The 12799-nt window shown below is 44.9% G+C and overlaps 1 protein-coding gene across 4 annotated transcripts in view; it reads left to right on the top strand.

Moving 5' to 3' along the window:
- The first annotated feature begins 3244 nt into the window (after positions 1-3244).
- CLK4 (CDC like kinase 4) overlaps positions 3245-12799 on the top strand; it is a 29766-nt gene continuing 20211 nt past the window's right edge. The window contains exons 1-2 of one of the 4 annotated variants that reach the window (XM_047729938.1): positions 3245-3330; positions 11168-11328. In XM_047729938.1, coding sequence (XP_047585894.1) covers positions 11168-11328 — 161 coding nt within the window. In that variant the 5' untranslated portion in view covers positions 3245-3330. Of the gene's footprint in view, positions 3331-6702; positions 6856-11167; positions 11329-12123; positions 12191-12799 lie in introns of those variants that run through there. The other 3 variants (XM_047729937.1, XM_047729940.1, XM_047729939.1) reach the window with 3 other exon arrangements.

The raw sequence follows: 12799 nt of genomic DNA, 5'->3' as shown, positions 1-12799 counted from the left end.
AACAGTGTGTATTGCAATTTCATCAGAGAAAGGAGAGAGAATTATATATTATAATGTATATAAAATATATAAACATATATATCTAATTTTGCATGTTTCATAAAAGAAAAGACAGACCCAACAAAAAGACAAAGCCCCAATAAAATAAAGCAGTGGTCTGGAAGACAATGGAAGAAAAATGATGGAGGGGACAGGAATACAATCTAGATATCTTCTAAGATACCTTGTCTCACAGTTTTGATGGTGCAATTATATAATTATAAAACTGGTAAGTAAAAATGAAAAAAAATCCCTAAAACCTGAGAGGACGATGACACAAGGGCACCTCCTCATAGTTCTATGGGGTAGACAGCTTCACATGCATGCTCCCAAGTACAGCAGTGAGAACGAGTCTGGTAAACTGAGCACTCTCAGAAAATAGGCCAGGGTCTTTCCATCCTTCTGTGGTCAAGGGAGAAACCACAAACTTGAGTTTTGGCACCACTTTTTGGAAAACACAAGAGAGGGAGCCAGGTGAGAACCAGAGAAGACATAAAAGCTTAAGAATTAGGCCAGAAGAAGGGAACGCCTAGGTGGCTCAGTTGGTTAAGTGTCTGCCTTCGGCTCAGGTCATGATCTCAGGGTCCTGGGATTGAGTCCAACACTGGGTTCCCCGCTCTGCAGGGAGCCTGCTTCTCCCTCCACTTGTGCTTGCTTGCTCTTTCTCTCTCGCTCTCTGACAAATAAATAAATAAAAGTCTTATTAGGGCCAAAAGAGGAAGCACGAAGCCTGGAGCAAGTGTATACAAGCTAGGTTGGAGAAAACCCCACATATAACAGGATCAACAAACAGTATACCCCCATATCAAAGCCAATGGTAGAGATTTGAGGAAGCATATGCTACTTCATTTGTTTTTTTAAAGATCTTATTTTTTCAGTTGAAAGAGAGAGACAGAGAGAGCACAAGCAGAGGGAGAGAGAGGGAGAACCAGTCCCCACTGAGCTGGGAGCCCAATGCAGGACTCCATCCCAGGACCCCGGGACCATGACCTGAGCTGAAAGCAGATGCTCAACTGACTGAGCCACCCAGGCGCCCCAAGTCTCTTATTTAAATATATATGTATCCTTGAAAACATGTAGCATAGTTTAATTAAAAAAAAAAAACAGCAAAATTGACATTACATTACAAATCGCATTTTCTTCTTCACTCAGTGTTAAGCTCTCTGGTCTGAATTGCTATATGTAAATTTAGTTCATTGCCTTTAACTGATGTGTAGTATATACTTGACCCTTAAACAACACAGATTTGAATTGTATGGGTCTATTTATACATAGGTTTTTTTAAATAAATAAAGTGCAGCACTGTAAATGTATTTTCCTTATGATTTCCTTAACATCTTTTCCTCTAGCTTACTTTACTATAAGAATACAGTGTATAATACATGTAACATACAAAATGTGTTAATGGACTATTGACATTATCTGTAAGGCTTCCCATCCACCATAGGCTCTGAGTAGTGAAGTTTCGTGGGAGTCAAAAGTTACACACAGATTTTCAAATGTGCAGCAGGGGTCTGCGGCTCTAACCCCTGCACCGTTCAAGGATCAACTGTGTACCATTTCATTTACCCACTTCCCTAGTGAGGAACATCTACATTTCCTCCTATCACTAAATGTCAAAGAGTATCCTCACACTTGTTGCCTTATGGAATTAAATGGACTTCCGGTGGGCTTCTGTACTTCCAGTGGGCTTCTGTTCTACTGTTCCTGTGACCACTTTCTTCTCTCCCTATAGCCCCGCTTGTCCTATCTGCCAAGATTCCTTCTCTTAACCTACCTAAAGATGACCCTCCTCAGTTATTCCTTCAGTCCCCAGTTGGTTTCCTTCATATATATATAAAATGTTGAAGTATTTGGGGGCACCAGGGTAGCTCAGTCGGCTAAGTGCCCAACTCTCAGTTTTGGCTCAGGTTATGATCTCAGGGTCGTGAGATCAAGCCCCGCACTGGGCTCCACGCTCAGCAGGAGGTCCACTTGAAGATTCTCTCTCCCTCTCCCTCTGCCCCACACCCTGTTATCTCCCTCTCTCTAAAATAGTCTTTTTAAAAAAGATTTTATTTATTTGACAGACAGAGATCACAAGTAGGCAGAGAGAAAGGCATAGAGAGAGAGGAAGAAGCAGGCTCCCTGCGAAGCAGAGAGCCTGTTGTGGGACTCGATCCCAGCACCCCGGGACCATGACCCGAGCTGAAGGTAGAGGCATTAACCCACTGAACCACCCAGGCACCCTAAAATAATCTTTTTAAAAGGTTGAAATATTTTATTCTATTTTCTTTCTCTCTCCCCTACTGGAATCTAAGCTCTCCGAGGACAAATACTTTGGTATACTTTTGTATTCTTGGCACCCGGATCAGTGTGTGGTATAAGCACATGGTATAAGAACTTGACAATTCTGGGCCCCGGGGTGGTTCAGTTGTTAAGTGTCTGCCTTGGGATCAGGTCATGATCCCAGGGTCCTGAGATCCAGCCCCACATGGGGCTCCCTGCTCAGTGGGAAGCCCGCTTCTCCCTCTCCCACTCCCCCTGCTCGTGTTCCCCTCTCTCTGTCAAATCAATAAAATCTTAGAAAAAAAAAGTAAAAAAAAATACTTGACAATTCTACAGTAAAAGGGTCAAACCCCAGAAGATTCGAAGACAAATATATATGACATGTTTTCATACTTTCATGTAGGCTTCTACAACGTTCAGAAGACACTCAGGAGTTAGGTAAATATATTTTCCCTGCCATGGTTTCACTGGGTGGTGGACAGCTTAGACTATTGGTGAGGAGGGGTTGAGAAAGTAACTTATTAACCTGCTCTGGAAGCCCTTTCTTTGGAGGCAGTGGAAATTCACAAAAAAGCCTATCCTTTTCCCTCCTGAACCCCTGAATTAAATCCCTTCCAGCACTCTTTGACTCCCCTCCTCGCATACAAGGGGCAAAGTGGTTTGTGTATCAGTGAACTCTTCTAGCACTGTCTGGTGGGACTGAATCCGGCTTATAAATCCTGTGCTGGGTGAATCCCATCACAACCAGTGTCAGGAAATGTGGAAGGAACGGTGAGGGGGGGGATGTTATCCATCTTGGGATGCAGGTGTGTCCTTTGTAAATTGCAGTCAAACAGTTAATGAGGCCTGCTGCGGCCTTTGATGACCGGGGTGGGCTGGAGATAATGTGACCCATTGTTTCATCATAAGCAGTCCTCCATGATACATCACCATGGAGAGTAGTTGGTTTTTTTTTTTCAAGACAGACTTCTTTGGTGTTACTGAAAGATGGGCTCGGCATATTTTCCATAAACACTAAGGAAAGTAAGTTGCTATATGCTTTGTTCTAGGAGTTGAAGCACGTAGCAAAATAGTTAAACACAAGTACTTTGGAGCAAGCAAGGCTAAGACTGAATCTTGGTTCTGGTATTTGTTAACCGCGATCTAGAGCAAGTAACCAAAGTTCGATCACTTTACAGAGTTGTTTAGATTATTAAATGAGGCGACAGTGGTTAGCACATAATGGGTAGTTAATTGATAGCTAAACACAAATGAAAAAGCTAATTGAACACAGATTGGTAATTATCAGGAATAGGCAACTTAAGACAGGTTATAACCCTGTAAAAGGATTGGTTTTGCCTTTGTAAAGGTTTTGCTATAGAGATGATAAGGTTTGGTTAAAATTAATTTACTTGATCATTTAGACTTTTCCTCTGGAACTCTGCTCTCATAGACGACTGTTTTTTTTTCTTTTTTTTTTTTTAATTTTATTTACTTATTTGACAGAGATCACAAGCAGGCAGAGAGGCAGGCAGAGAGAGAGGGGGGAAACAGGCTCCCCCCTGAGCAGAGAGCCTGCTGTGGGCCTTGATCCCAGGACACTGGGATCATGACCTGAGCCGAAGGCAGAGGCTTAACCCTCTGAGCCACCCAGGTGCCCCAGATGACTGTTTTCTATGTCTGGAATTAAGCAAGTAGAATAACGGTGCTAGATTATACAAGAACATTCTTCTGCTTGCTCTTCAAAACTAAGTTTTTCTTTTTTTTTAAATTAATTATTTTTGGGAGAGAGAGAGAGTGCGAGCACGAGTGGGGGTGGGGGGAGGAGCACAGGGAGAGCAGACTCTTCACTGAACAGGGAACTGGATGTGGGACTCCACCCGAGGACCCTCGGATCACAACCTGAGCCGAAGGCAGATGCTTAACACCCAGGTACCCAACACTTAAGATTAAATACTCCAAATGAGGGGTGCCTGGGTGGCTCAGTTGGTTAAGCGACTGGATCAAGTACCACATCGGGCTCCCTGCTCGGCAGGGAGTCTGCTTCTCCCTCTGACCTCTTTTCTCTCATGCTCTCTCTCTCTCAAATAAATAAATGAAATCTTAAAAAAAATTAAATACTCCACATGACATTAAAACAAGACAGCAACAACAAAGCAGACTCTGCTATTAGGTAACACTTTTCTGTGATGTCTATAAATGCCTCTGTAGGTATCTTTCCATTTGGCTGCCTTTTTTTTTTTTTTCTTTTAAGATTTAGAGAGAGAGAGAACACACAATCGGGGGAGCGTGGAGTCCAATGTGGGGCTGGATCCCACTACCCTGAGATCATGACCAGAGCTGAAATCAAGACTTGGACCCCAAACTGTCCCAAGCCTTTCACTGGGCTGCCTTGTAACGAACGTTGTGTTGCTGTTTGAGCAGCACTGTGCATGGTCCTGAATACATTCTCTTTTTTTTTTAAGATTTTATATATTTGACACAGAGAGAGAAAGAGAGAGAAATCACAAATGACAGAGAGGCAGGCAGAGAGAGGGGGAAACAGGCTCCCTACTGAGCAGAGAGTCTGAGGTGCGGCTTGATCCCAGGACCCTGAGATCGTGACCTGAGCCAAAGGCAGAGGCTTAACCCACTGAGCCACCCAGGTGCTCCTGACCACATTGTCTTATATCCTCTTGAGACAAAAATTTCTCAGCAAAAAGGGGGGAAAAAAGCAAGTTTTCTTTGGTGCCATCTTTAATTTATGCCTCTATATAGGCAGCAAGCTGAACCCCACTTTACCTTGCAAGATGGCCCAGTCCACTCAGTTCAACACTCCATCTGATAGATGTCCCTGATGCAGTATGGGTAATCAGTTGGAGAACCAGTAAATTTCACGTTTTGGGCAAAATTGGTTGGCAAATCTTGGTGGCTCCAGGCATAAGAGTATGCTGTGGCTACCTGTTTTGGGACCTCATCTCTAACTGGCGTGTAGTCAAGAGGAAGGGAACGGATCTAGTCTGGGGCAGCATCTCAGAGATGTACTGGAAGGATGGGCAAGATTTAAAGTTTTATCTACAGAAATGTTGCCTATTCCAGATGAGAATAATATTGTCCGTTTCATTCTATAGCACAAAGAATTTTCATTTCCAGTTTTCCAATTATCTTTTTAACACTTCAATTCTTGAAGTGTGTCATGATCTCCATGAGGACTTACGTATTTTCTACTTCACGTTTTGAAGGCCTTTGGTTATCCTAAGTAGGTAGCACAGGTTTCTAAGGATATCGAATCACGAAATTACAGGGACTTCCTTTCACCTAACAATATACAAGAGCTCAGGTCTTCGACATGCTATTTAGTTTATACCCAAACCCGTTCAAACCTGCCCTCCCAAACCTGATTTCTGGCTTTCCCATTTATCCAGTAAATCCTCATCAGAATGAATACAGAATCCCCTTGACGCTTTTCAGTATTAAGGATATCTGACCCCTTCCCAGCATTTGGCACTGCCAGATTTTCCTTCGTTTCAGCTCTTCTCCCACCAGCTTTCTCTGACCGTATTCTTGGTTCTCCTCTCCTTCTGATCATTCCTACCCAGGCTCTTTCCCTCCTTCCCTTGAAAGCGTTTCCTAGGGCTCCGACTGGTTCTCTTTTCCTTACACACAATGGAGAATCGCCTAGGGACTCTTAGAACTGCAAAATACTTTAGTTGAGCTAATAGATGCTAGCTAACTCTGCCTAGGTTAAACCCACCCAGCAGGGACACAAAAATGGGAGCTTTGTTAGGGAAATTGTCCAGCTACCGATCAGCCGATCAGCCGGGGGAACCAGGGACCACAAGGGGAAGAACCCTGTAAGGAGCCTCTCCGGAAACTTCATTTTTTGTTGTGTACTTCTGATGAGGAGCACGGGCCTCAAAAGGAGAAGCAACCTGAGCTTGTTTTCTGAGTCATCCTCTTTATTTATCTCACTCTATTTTAGACCCGAAGCTCCCAGGCGGGCCGGACTTCTCCTATCCTGTTCACTGAACTACCCCCAGCACCAGCTCCGGGCCTGGCACAGGGCAGGTTTGGGGGCTTGGCTGTTGACTTGTTGGGACCGAAGGAGACCGAGGGACAAGGGCCATAGTGCGGTCCACTTGAGCAGGACAGCAGGACACGCGGCCACCGCTGGCCCTGCCGAAGGATGCCACACTCGGTCCCACCTCAAGGAGCAGACTCATCCCATCACGTTAGCTCAGAGACCCATCTAGACTCCACCGCAGTGAAAACAACCTCAAAGGTCCCCTCCACCACCCTCCCTCCCAGGCCTCCGGGCTGCGTCGGCCCGGGCCGCGCAGCCGCAGTGTGGAGGGCCGAACCCGGCCCTGCGCGTCACAGAAGCCCCGCCCCTTACGCGAAGCGGCGGGAGCGCGCGAGCCTCTGTCACGCAGGCGCGTTCGCGCGGCGTAGGTGGTGCTAGAGGCCGCCGGGGGTTTGTGAGGAGACGGCGCTGCCGCCATTTTGTGGGGTGTTTGTCGCAGCGGCTGGAGAGAGACGACGGCGGTTTGGAGACGTTTCTCGGCCAGAAGGCCTTTTGCTTTTCCGGAGGTGAGGTCTTGGGTGGGTTGGGTGGGCCGTTTCCGTTCTTTTAAGTCTCGAAGCCAGGTGTCGGAGAAACGACCCAGTTCGGGGCCTTGGCGATCGGGGTTTCTTCGGAGCACAGCCCCGCTGGTGGCCTTTGAAACCTAGAGCTGCTCAGGTGCCCTGGTAGGTTTAAAGTCTTGGGGCGGCGGGGCCGCGGTTCCGTCGCTGACTCGTCTCTGATGGCCCCGGCCGCTCGCACCGCGGCTCCAGGAGCCCTGGCTCGTGCCGCCCGCAAGAGCCAGGACCTGACCGGAAGACCCTTTGAGAGCCGCCCTTGAGGGCTTGTGCAAGTCGGAGATGGAGTTCTCCTCAGAGTGCCCGGTCTCTGCCCGTTGGTAGCGTTCCGGGGGTTTTCCAGAGTCAGAGCCTCTAGCCCCAGCTGCGAGTGCGCCAGAGGCCCTGGCCAGGTGCCTGGGGCGGGGTGGGGACCGACTGCGCGTCCGGGGAACTGCAAGTCTGTGAGTCCAGGTGGTGGAGCTGAGCTTGTGCGCGTGAGAGGCCAACTGTGGAGGGGTTGATGCCTCGTGCAGCGCTGTTGTTGCCCCCCACCCCCGCCGAAACGGAGCATAGCGTTGCTGCGCTGATCTGCATTTCCGAAACTTGGGCCTCAGGTTGTCCTTGATTACCTTGAGCGTCCCCCCCACCCCCGCCCCTACCCCTACCCTCCAGCCTGGTCTTGCTTTATAGCCGTCCTGGTGTGACTGTGCTCCGGTCACACACTCCTCCCGGCGTCTCGTTAGTGGTTAAGTGCAGTCCTTCCGGAGCCATCTAATCGGAACTTTCCCCCATTTCTATTTTTTTTAAGCCCTGTACATGGGGGCTTAAAAGGTTAAAGCCTCTGCCTTCGGCTCAGATCCTGAGCCCAGGGTCTGGGGATCGAGTCCCGCTTCGGGGGGCTCTGCTCAGCAGGGAGCCTGCTCCCCCCCCCCCCCCGCCTGCCTCTCTGCCTACTTGTGATCTCTGTCAAATAAAATAAATAAATAAAGCCATGTACACAGCATAAAATCGTGGGGTATGAAAGCGCAGGGAGAGAATCCATTGCTAAGTGGATCCATTCAGTGAAAGGTGGTGATTCTCACGTGTAAGATTCTTTGTTAATTGAAGGTGGAGTAATAATTATCAATAGTGTCCCGTCCCCCCCCCCCCCCCCCCCGTTTTTGTGTGGATGTGAAGGAACTTTATCTGTAACATGTAGATCTGGGAGATCTGTAGATCTTCTCTTTGCCTCCTCAGACAGTATTTCTCAAAATCAGTAAGGGAAAACTTCATGACAGCCGGATTAAATTTAAAGTAGTGAACTTGACTAGAGAAATGGAAAAAAAAAAATCTCTGGACCTCCCAGGGTGCTGGTTCTTATTTTAATGTTTGGGTATTGATAATTTTGGTATTTGAGAATTCTGCGTTGTTAGAGGTGAGGTGGTTTTGGCAGACTTACAGAACCGGGGGAAACACCCCACAAAGCTAAAGCAGAGATGTTTCCAAAAACGGCAATCGTAATGGATAGTCATGGTAATAATCCTTGGTCATCCCATGTAATTTTGCTGGCTGTGATTTAAGAACGCCTAACCAAGCTATCTTGAAGAATTACTAATGTGGTTAAAAGACAGTTGGGGTGATGAAGGGAAGATTTGGAAGAATTCCACTAGAAATACACGTATTTTTAGATGGCTTTTCTGTTGGCCTTTGCCTCAAGTTAATTTGTAGTGTCATTCACTTCAGTTTCTCATTTTGAGGGTGACTCTATCACACTGGAATGCTCACTTAATCATACCCAGTGAGAATCCTAACACGTTTTAGAATTTTTGATAGACCTGACCAATGCCTTCTCTTTTTTTTAAGCAAAAGGTATGATACAAATATTTTCTTAGGGAATACCTCCCTAGAGAATTGCAGCTGCCTCATTTCACGTCTGTTTTAAATGCATTTGAAATCATTTAAATTTTTACTTGAATTTGTTTGCTTGTTACTGAGTCATTTGGGCAAGCTAAAGGCAGTAAACTAAGCTGAATTTGCTCCATTTTATCTTTTTTTTTTCAGCTTTTGAATTGCAGAGCTCCCCCTTTGAGCAGTTTGGGTATCACTGTTAAAAACTTAACTGGTTTGTAAAAGAATTAAGATGGGGAGCAGCAGATAGTGATTACACTGTTAGAACACAGATCCTGAGCCTGGAAGGAACACACACATTTGAGGTTGTAGATGGAGGCAGGAAATCGGACTGCTCACTATCCTCATCTGATTTCACTGACCATATGCATCCTTGTAGGTTGGTTGGTTTCTTCAGTCATCCCAAATCTACAACAGTTACGTTTACTTTCTTTCTTTTTTAAGATTTTATTTATTTATTTGACAGATCACAAGCAGGCAGAGAGGCAAGCAGAGAGAAGAGGAAGCAGGCTCCCCGCTGAGCAGAGAGCCCGATGCGGGGCTTGATCCCAGGACCCTGAGATCATGACCTGAGCTGAAGGCAGCGGCTTAACCCACTGAGCCACCCAGGCGCCCCTACATTTTCATTTTAAGACTAATTGCGGGGCGCCTGGGTGGCTCAGTGGGTTAAGCCGCTGCCTTCGGCTCAGGTCATGATCTCAGGGTCCTGGGATCAAGCCCCGCATCGGGCTCTCTGCTCAGCGGGGAGCCTGCTTCCTCCTCTCTCTCTCTGCCTGCCTCTCTGCCTACTTGTGGTCTCTGTCTGTCAAATAAATAAATAAAATTAAAAAAATTTTTAAAAATAAAAAAAAGACTAATTGCAAGATGATCTGGAAAATAAACTTGTTGGATAGAGAAAATGCATTTATAAGTAGATCTTTGTTTTGCTATTCAGCTTCTGTGTTTGAATACAGTGTTCAACTCATGTCCTACCTTTTCCCCCAAAGCTTGGAGTCATTCTGAGATTAGAAAAAGAACTCTAGTGCATTTTTTAAAAAAAAGAAACTTCTGGGGCGCCTGGGTGGCTCAGTGGGTTAAGCCGCTGCCTTCGGCTCAGGTCATGATTCCAGGGTCCTGGGATCGAGCCCCGCATCAGGCTCTCTGCTCCGCGGGGAGCCTGCTTCTTCCTCTCTCTCTCTGCCTGCCTCTCTGCCTACTTGTGATCTCTGTCTGTCAGATAAATAAATAAAAATCTTAAAAAAATAAAAAATAAAAAAAGAAACTTCTGTACCTTTAAAATGTCATCCCCTATATTTAGCATCCCTAAGTGTTTCTCTGATTTTAGTTGTGTGTATTAGAATTTTGCCAAAGCCGTATGACACTTAGGATATTTCTCTTTAAAATAGTCCATAAAAGTTAACGTTTTGTTTTAAAGAATTCATATTAATAACTTGATCAGGAGATCATTTACTATAAAAAGAAGGTAAGGGGCACCTGGCTGGTTTAGTCCGTGGAGCATGCGACTTCTGATTTCCGAGTTGTGAGTTCAAGCCCCATGTTGGGTATGAAGATTACTTAAAAATAGGGGTGCCTGGGTGGCTCAGTGGGTTAAGACTCTGCCTTCAGCTCAGGTCATGATCTCAGGGTCCTGAGATCGAGCCCCACATGAGCCCCGCATGGGGCTCTTTGCTCGTCAGGGAGCCTGCTTCCCCCCTCTCTCTGCCTGCCTCTCTGCCTATTTGTGATCTCTCTCTCTGTCAAATAAATAACTAAAATCTTAAAAAAAAAAAAAAAAGCACCTTAAAATGTAATAAAAGTGAGTTAAAACCCCTCCATTTATTAATTTCTAACTGGATATGGTCTGTTGGCGTTCTGAATCTGAATTGTGGCTCTTTCACTATGTTTACAATAGCAGTTGGCAAAGGTTAGTTGGAGATAAACACCAAACTGAGCATTTATTTAGAAAAATTGAAAGAAAATGTATTTATTTATTTTAAAGATTTTATTTATTTGAGAGAGACAGAGTGAGAGAGCATGGGAGGGAAGGTCAGAGGGAGAAGCAGACTCCCCATGGAGCTGGGAGCCTGATGTGGGACTTGATCCCAGGACTCCGGGATCATGACCTGAGCCAAAGGCAGTTGCTTAACCAACTGAGCCACCCAGGTGCCCCAAGAAAATGTATTATTAAGGTCTCACAGTGTCCTGCATCATTTGGTACTAGATTTGTATGCCATTTACAGTCATCTGACATACAATGGAAATGGTGCCCCATGCCTTGGGAAATATCACCCACAAATATTTTAGAACCAGTATGAGCTCATGTGCTGAGTGTTTATATTTAAATAATGTCTGGTATTTTATTTACTGAACATATCTATAGCCTCCACAGCTCACTTTTCCTTTCCATTAACAGATGCGGCATTCCAAAAGAGCTCACTGCCCTGATTGGGATAGCAGAGAAAGCTGGGGACATGAAAGCTACAGCGGAAGTCACAAAAGGAAGAGGAGGTCCCACAGTAGTACGCAAGAAAACAGACATTGTAAACCACATCACCAGTTTAAAGAATCTGATTGGTAAATTACTTTTGAATTAGTAGGATTTTAACACTAGTAGTTTTAATGATTCCTTATTAGCCTATATAGCTTTATTTTGTCAGATTTATAATTCATTAAGTCAACAAATATTCAGAAAATGTTCATTGAGTTCCTGTTAATAGGCTAGACACTGTACAGGTGCTGAGGCTACAGCTATGAATAAAACCGTTCATACTCTTGTTTATTGATGTCTGTCTGGGACTGGTGGGAGACAGTTGAGTCCCAGGTGCCAGCAATGTAGTCAGGGCGGTGAGCCATGAACAATTTAGTCATAGTGATGATAGGATGCCCAGTGAGTGCCTTTAACTGGTATGTAGGAGGAGATATGTATTTTAGGGTGCTCATTTATGGTTGCACAAATGAGAGATGATGAGGGGGTAGAGGGAGTTAATCCAGATGAGAAAACCAGCATGTGCTGCTTGGGAATGGTAAAGTGCATGGGGGGCTTAGTCACTTAAACTGTATTCTATAGGTTATATTTGTAGATAAGGCTAGTGGAGGTGTGTAGGATTTTTAGAAGCTTGGTTATTGTAAGAACCAGTAATTTAAGAAAGGGCCTCAGTGTAAATGTTTCAATAGCATGTGTCCTGTTTAAGTATATGCTTACTGTGTAAAATTCAGAGGTGATACATTTATATAGAATTAAAGAAATTTTCAAGTTCCTAAAGGATTAAAGAAAGGCTAGGTGAGTAGCATTTCTTTCAGTCTGTCTTCCATTAACTTCCCTTTCTCATTTGTTTTGTTGGTTCTATGTTTTCTCCTTGTTTTGTACAGATGTTCCATTGAGACTGTTTGCCAGATTGCTTTCTAAATTAGCCAGCTGGGGTTACTTTAAAAAACAGTATGTAATTTTTTTCCTTCTCCATGCTAAAACAGACTTGTTCTGTGGAACAATGAGCTTGTTGGTAGTCACTGTAGACTAATCTTTCTTCATCACATACTGTCACGTGGGGAAGAGGGAGAGTTTTCACCAGGATGACAGTGACCTGAGCTAATTAGTGCATTGCAGGAAAACGTCTGTACCCTTTTATTAACAAATAAAAATGCCCTGTAAAGCTTAACATCATAGTACTAATAATTGGTAAGTTTGTTATTGTATATGTAGGAAGGAAGATTTGAGAGATAAACAGTTTTCATGTTCCCAGTTAACCAGTAAGCCAAGCTGCTTCTTTGATATCGGCACTAGAGGTGTCTCTTGGTAATTGTGCTCCATAATCTGGAATATTATTATTACTATTTTTTTTTTTAATTTTATTTACTTATTTGACAGAGCGATCATAAGTAGGCAGAGAGGCAGGCAGAGGGGAGGGAAGCAGGCTCCCCGCTGAGCAGAGAGCCTGATGCAGGGCTCCATTCCAGGACCCCGAGATCATGACCTGAGCCTAAGGCAGAGGCTTAACCCACTGAGCCACCCAGGCGCCCCAATAATCTGGAATATTCTAATAGTCTT

The sequence above is a fragment of the Lutra lutra genome, chromosome 5 (assembly GCF_902655055.1).
Source record: "Lutra lutra chromosome 5, mLutLut1.2, whole genome shotgun sequence".
In the NCBI taxonomy this organism is placed as follows: domain Eukaryota; kingdom Metazoa; phylum Chordata; class Mammalia; order Carnivora; family Mustelidae; genus Lutra; species Lutra lutra.
The sequence above is the reverse complement of the archived record's forward strand: the minus strand, read 5'-3'. Positions and strand labels throughout refer to the sequence as shown.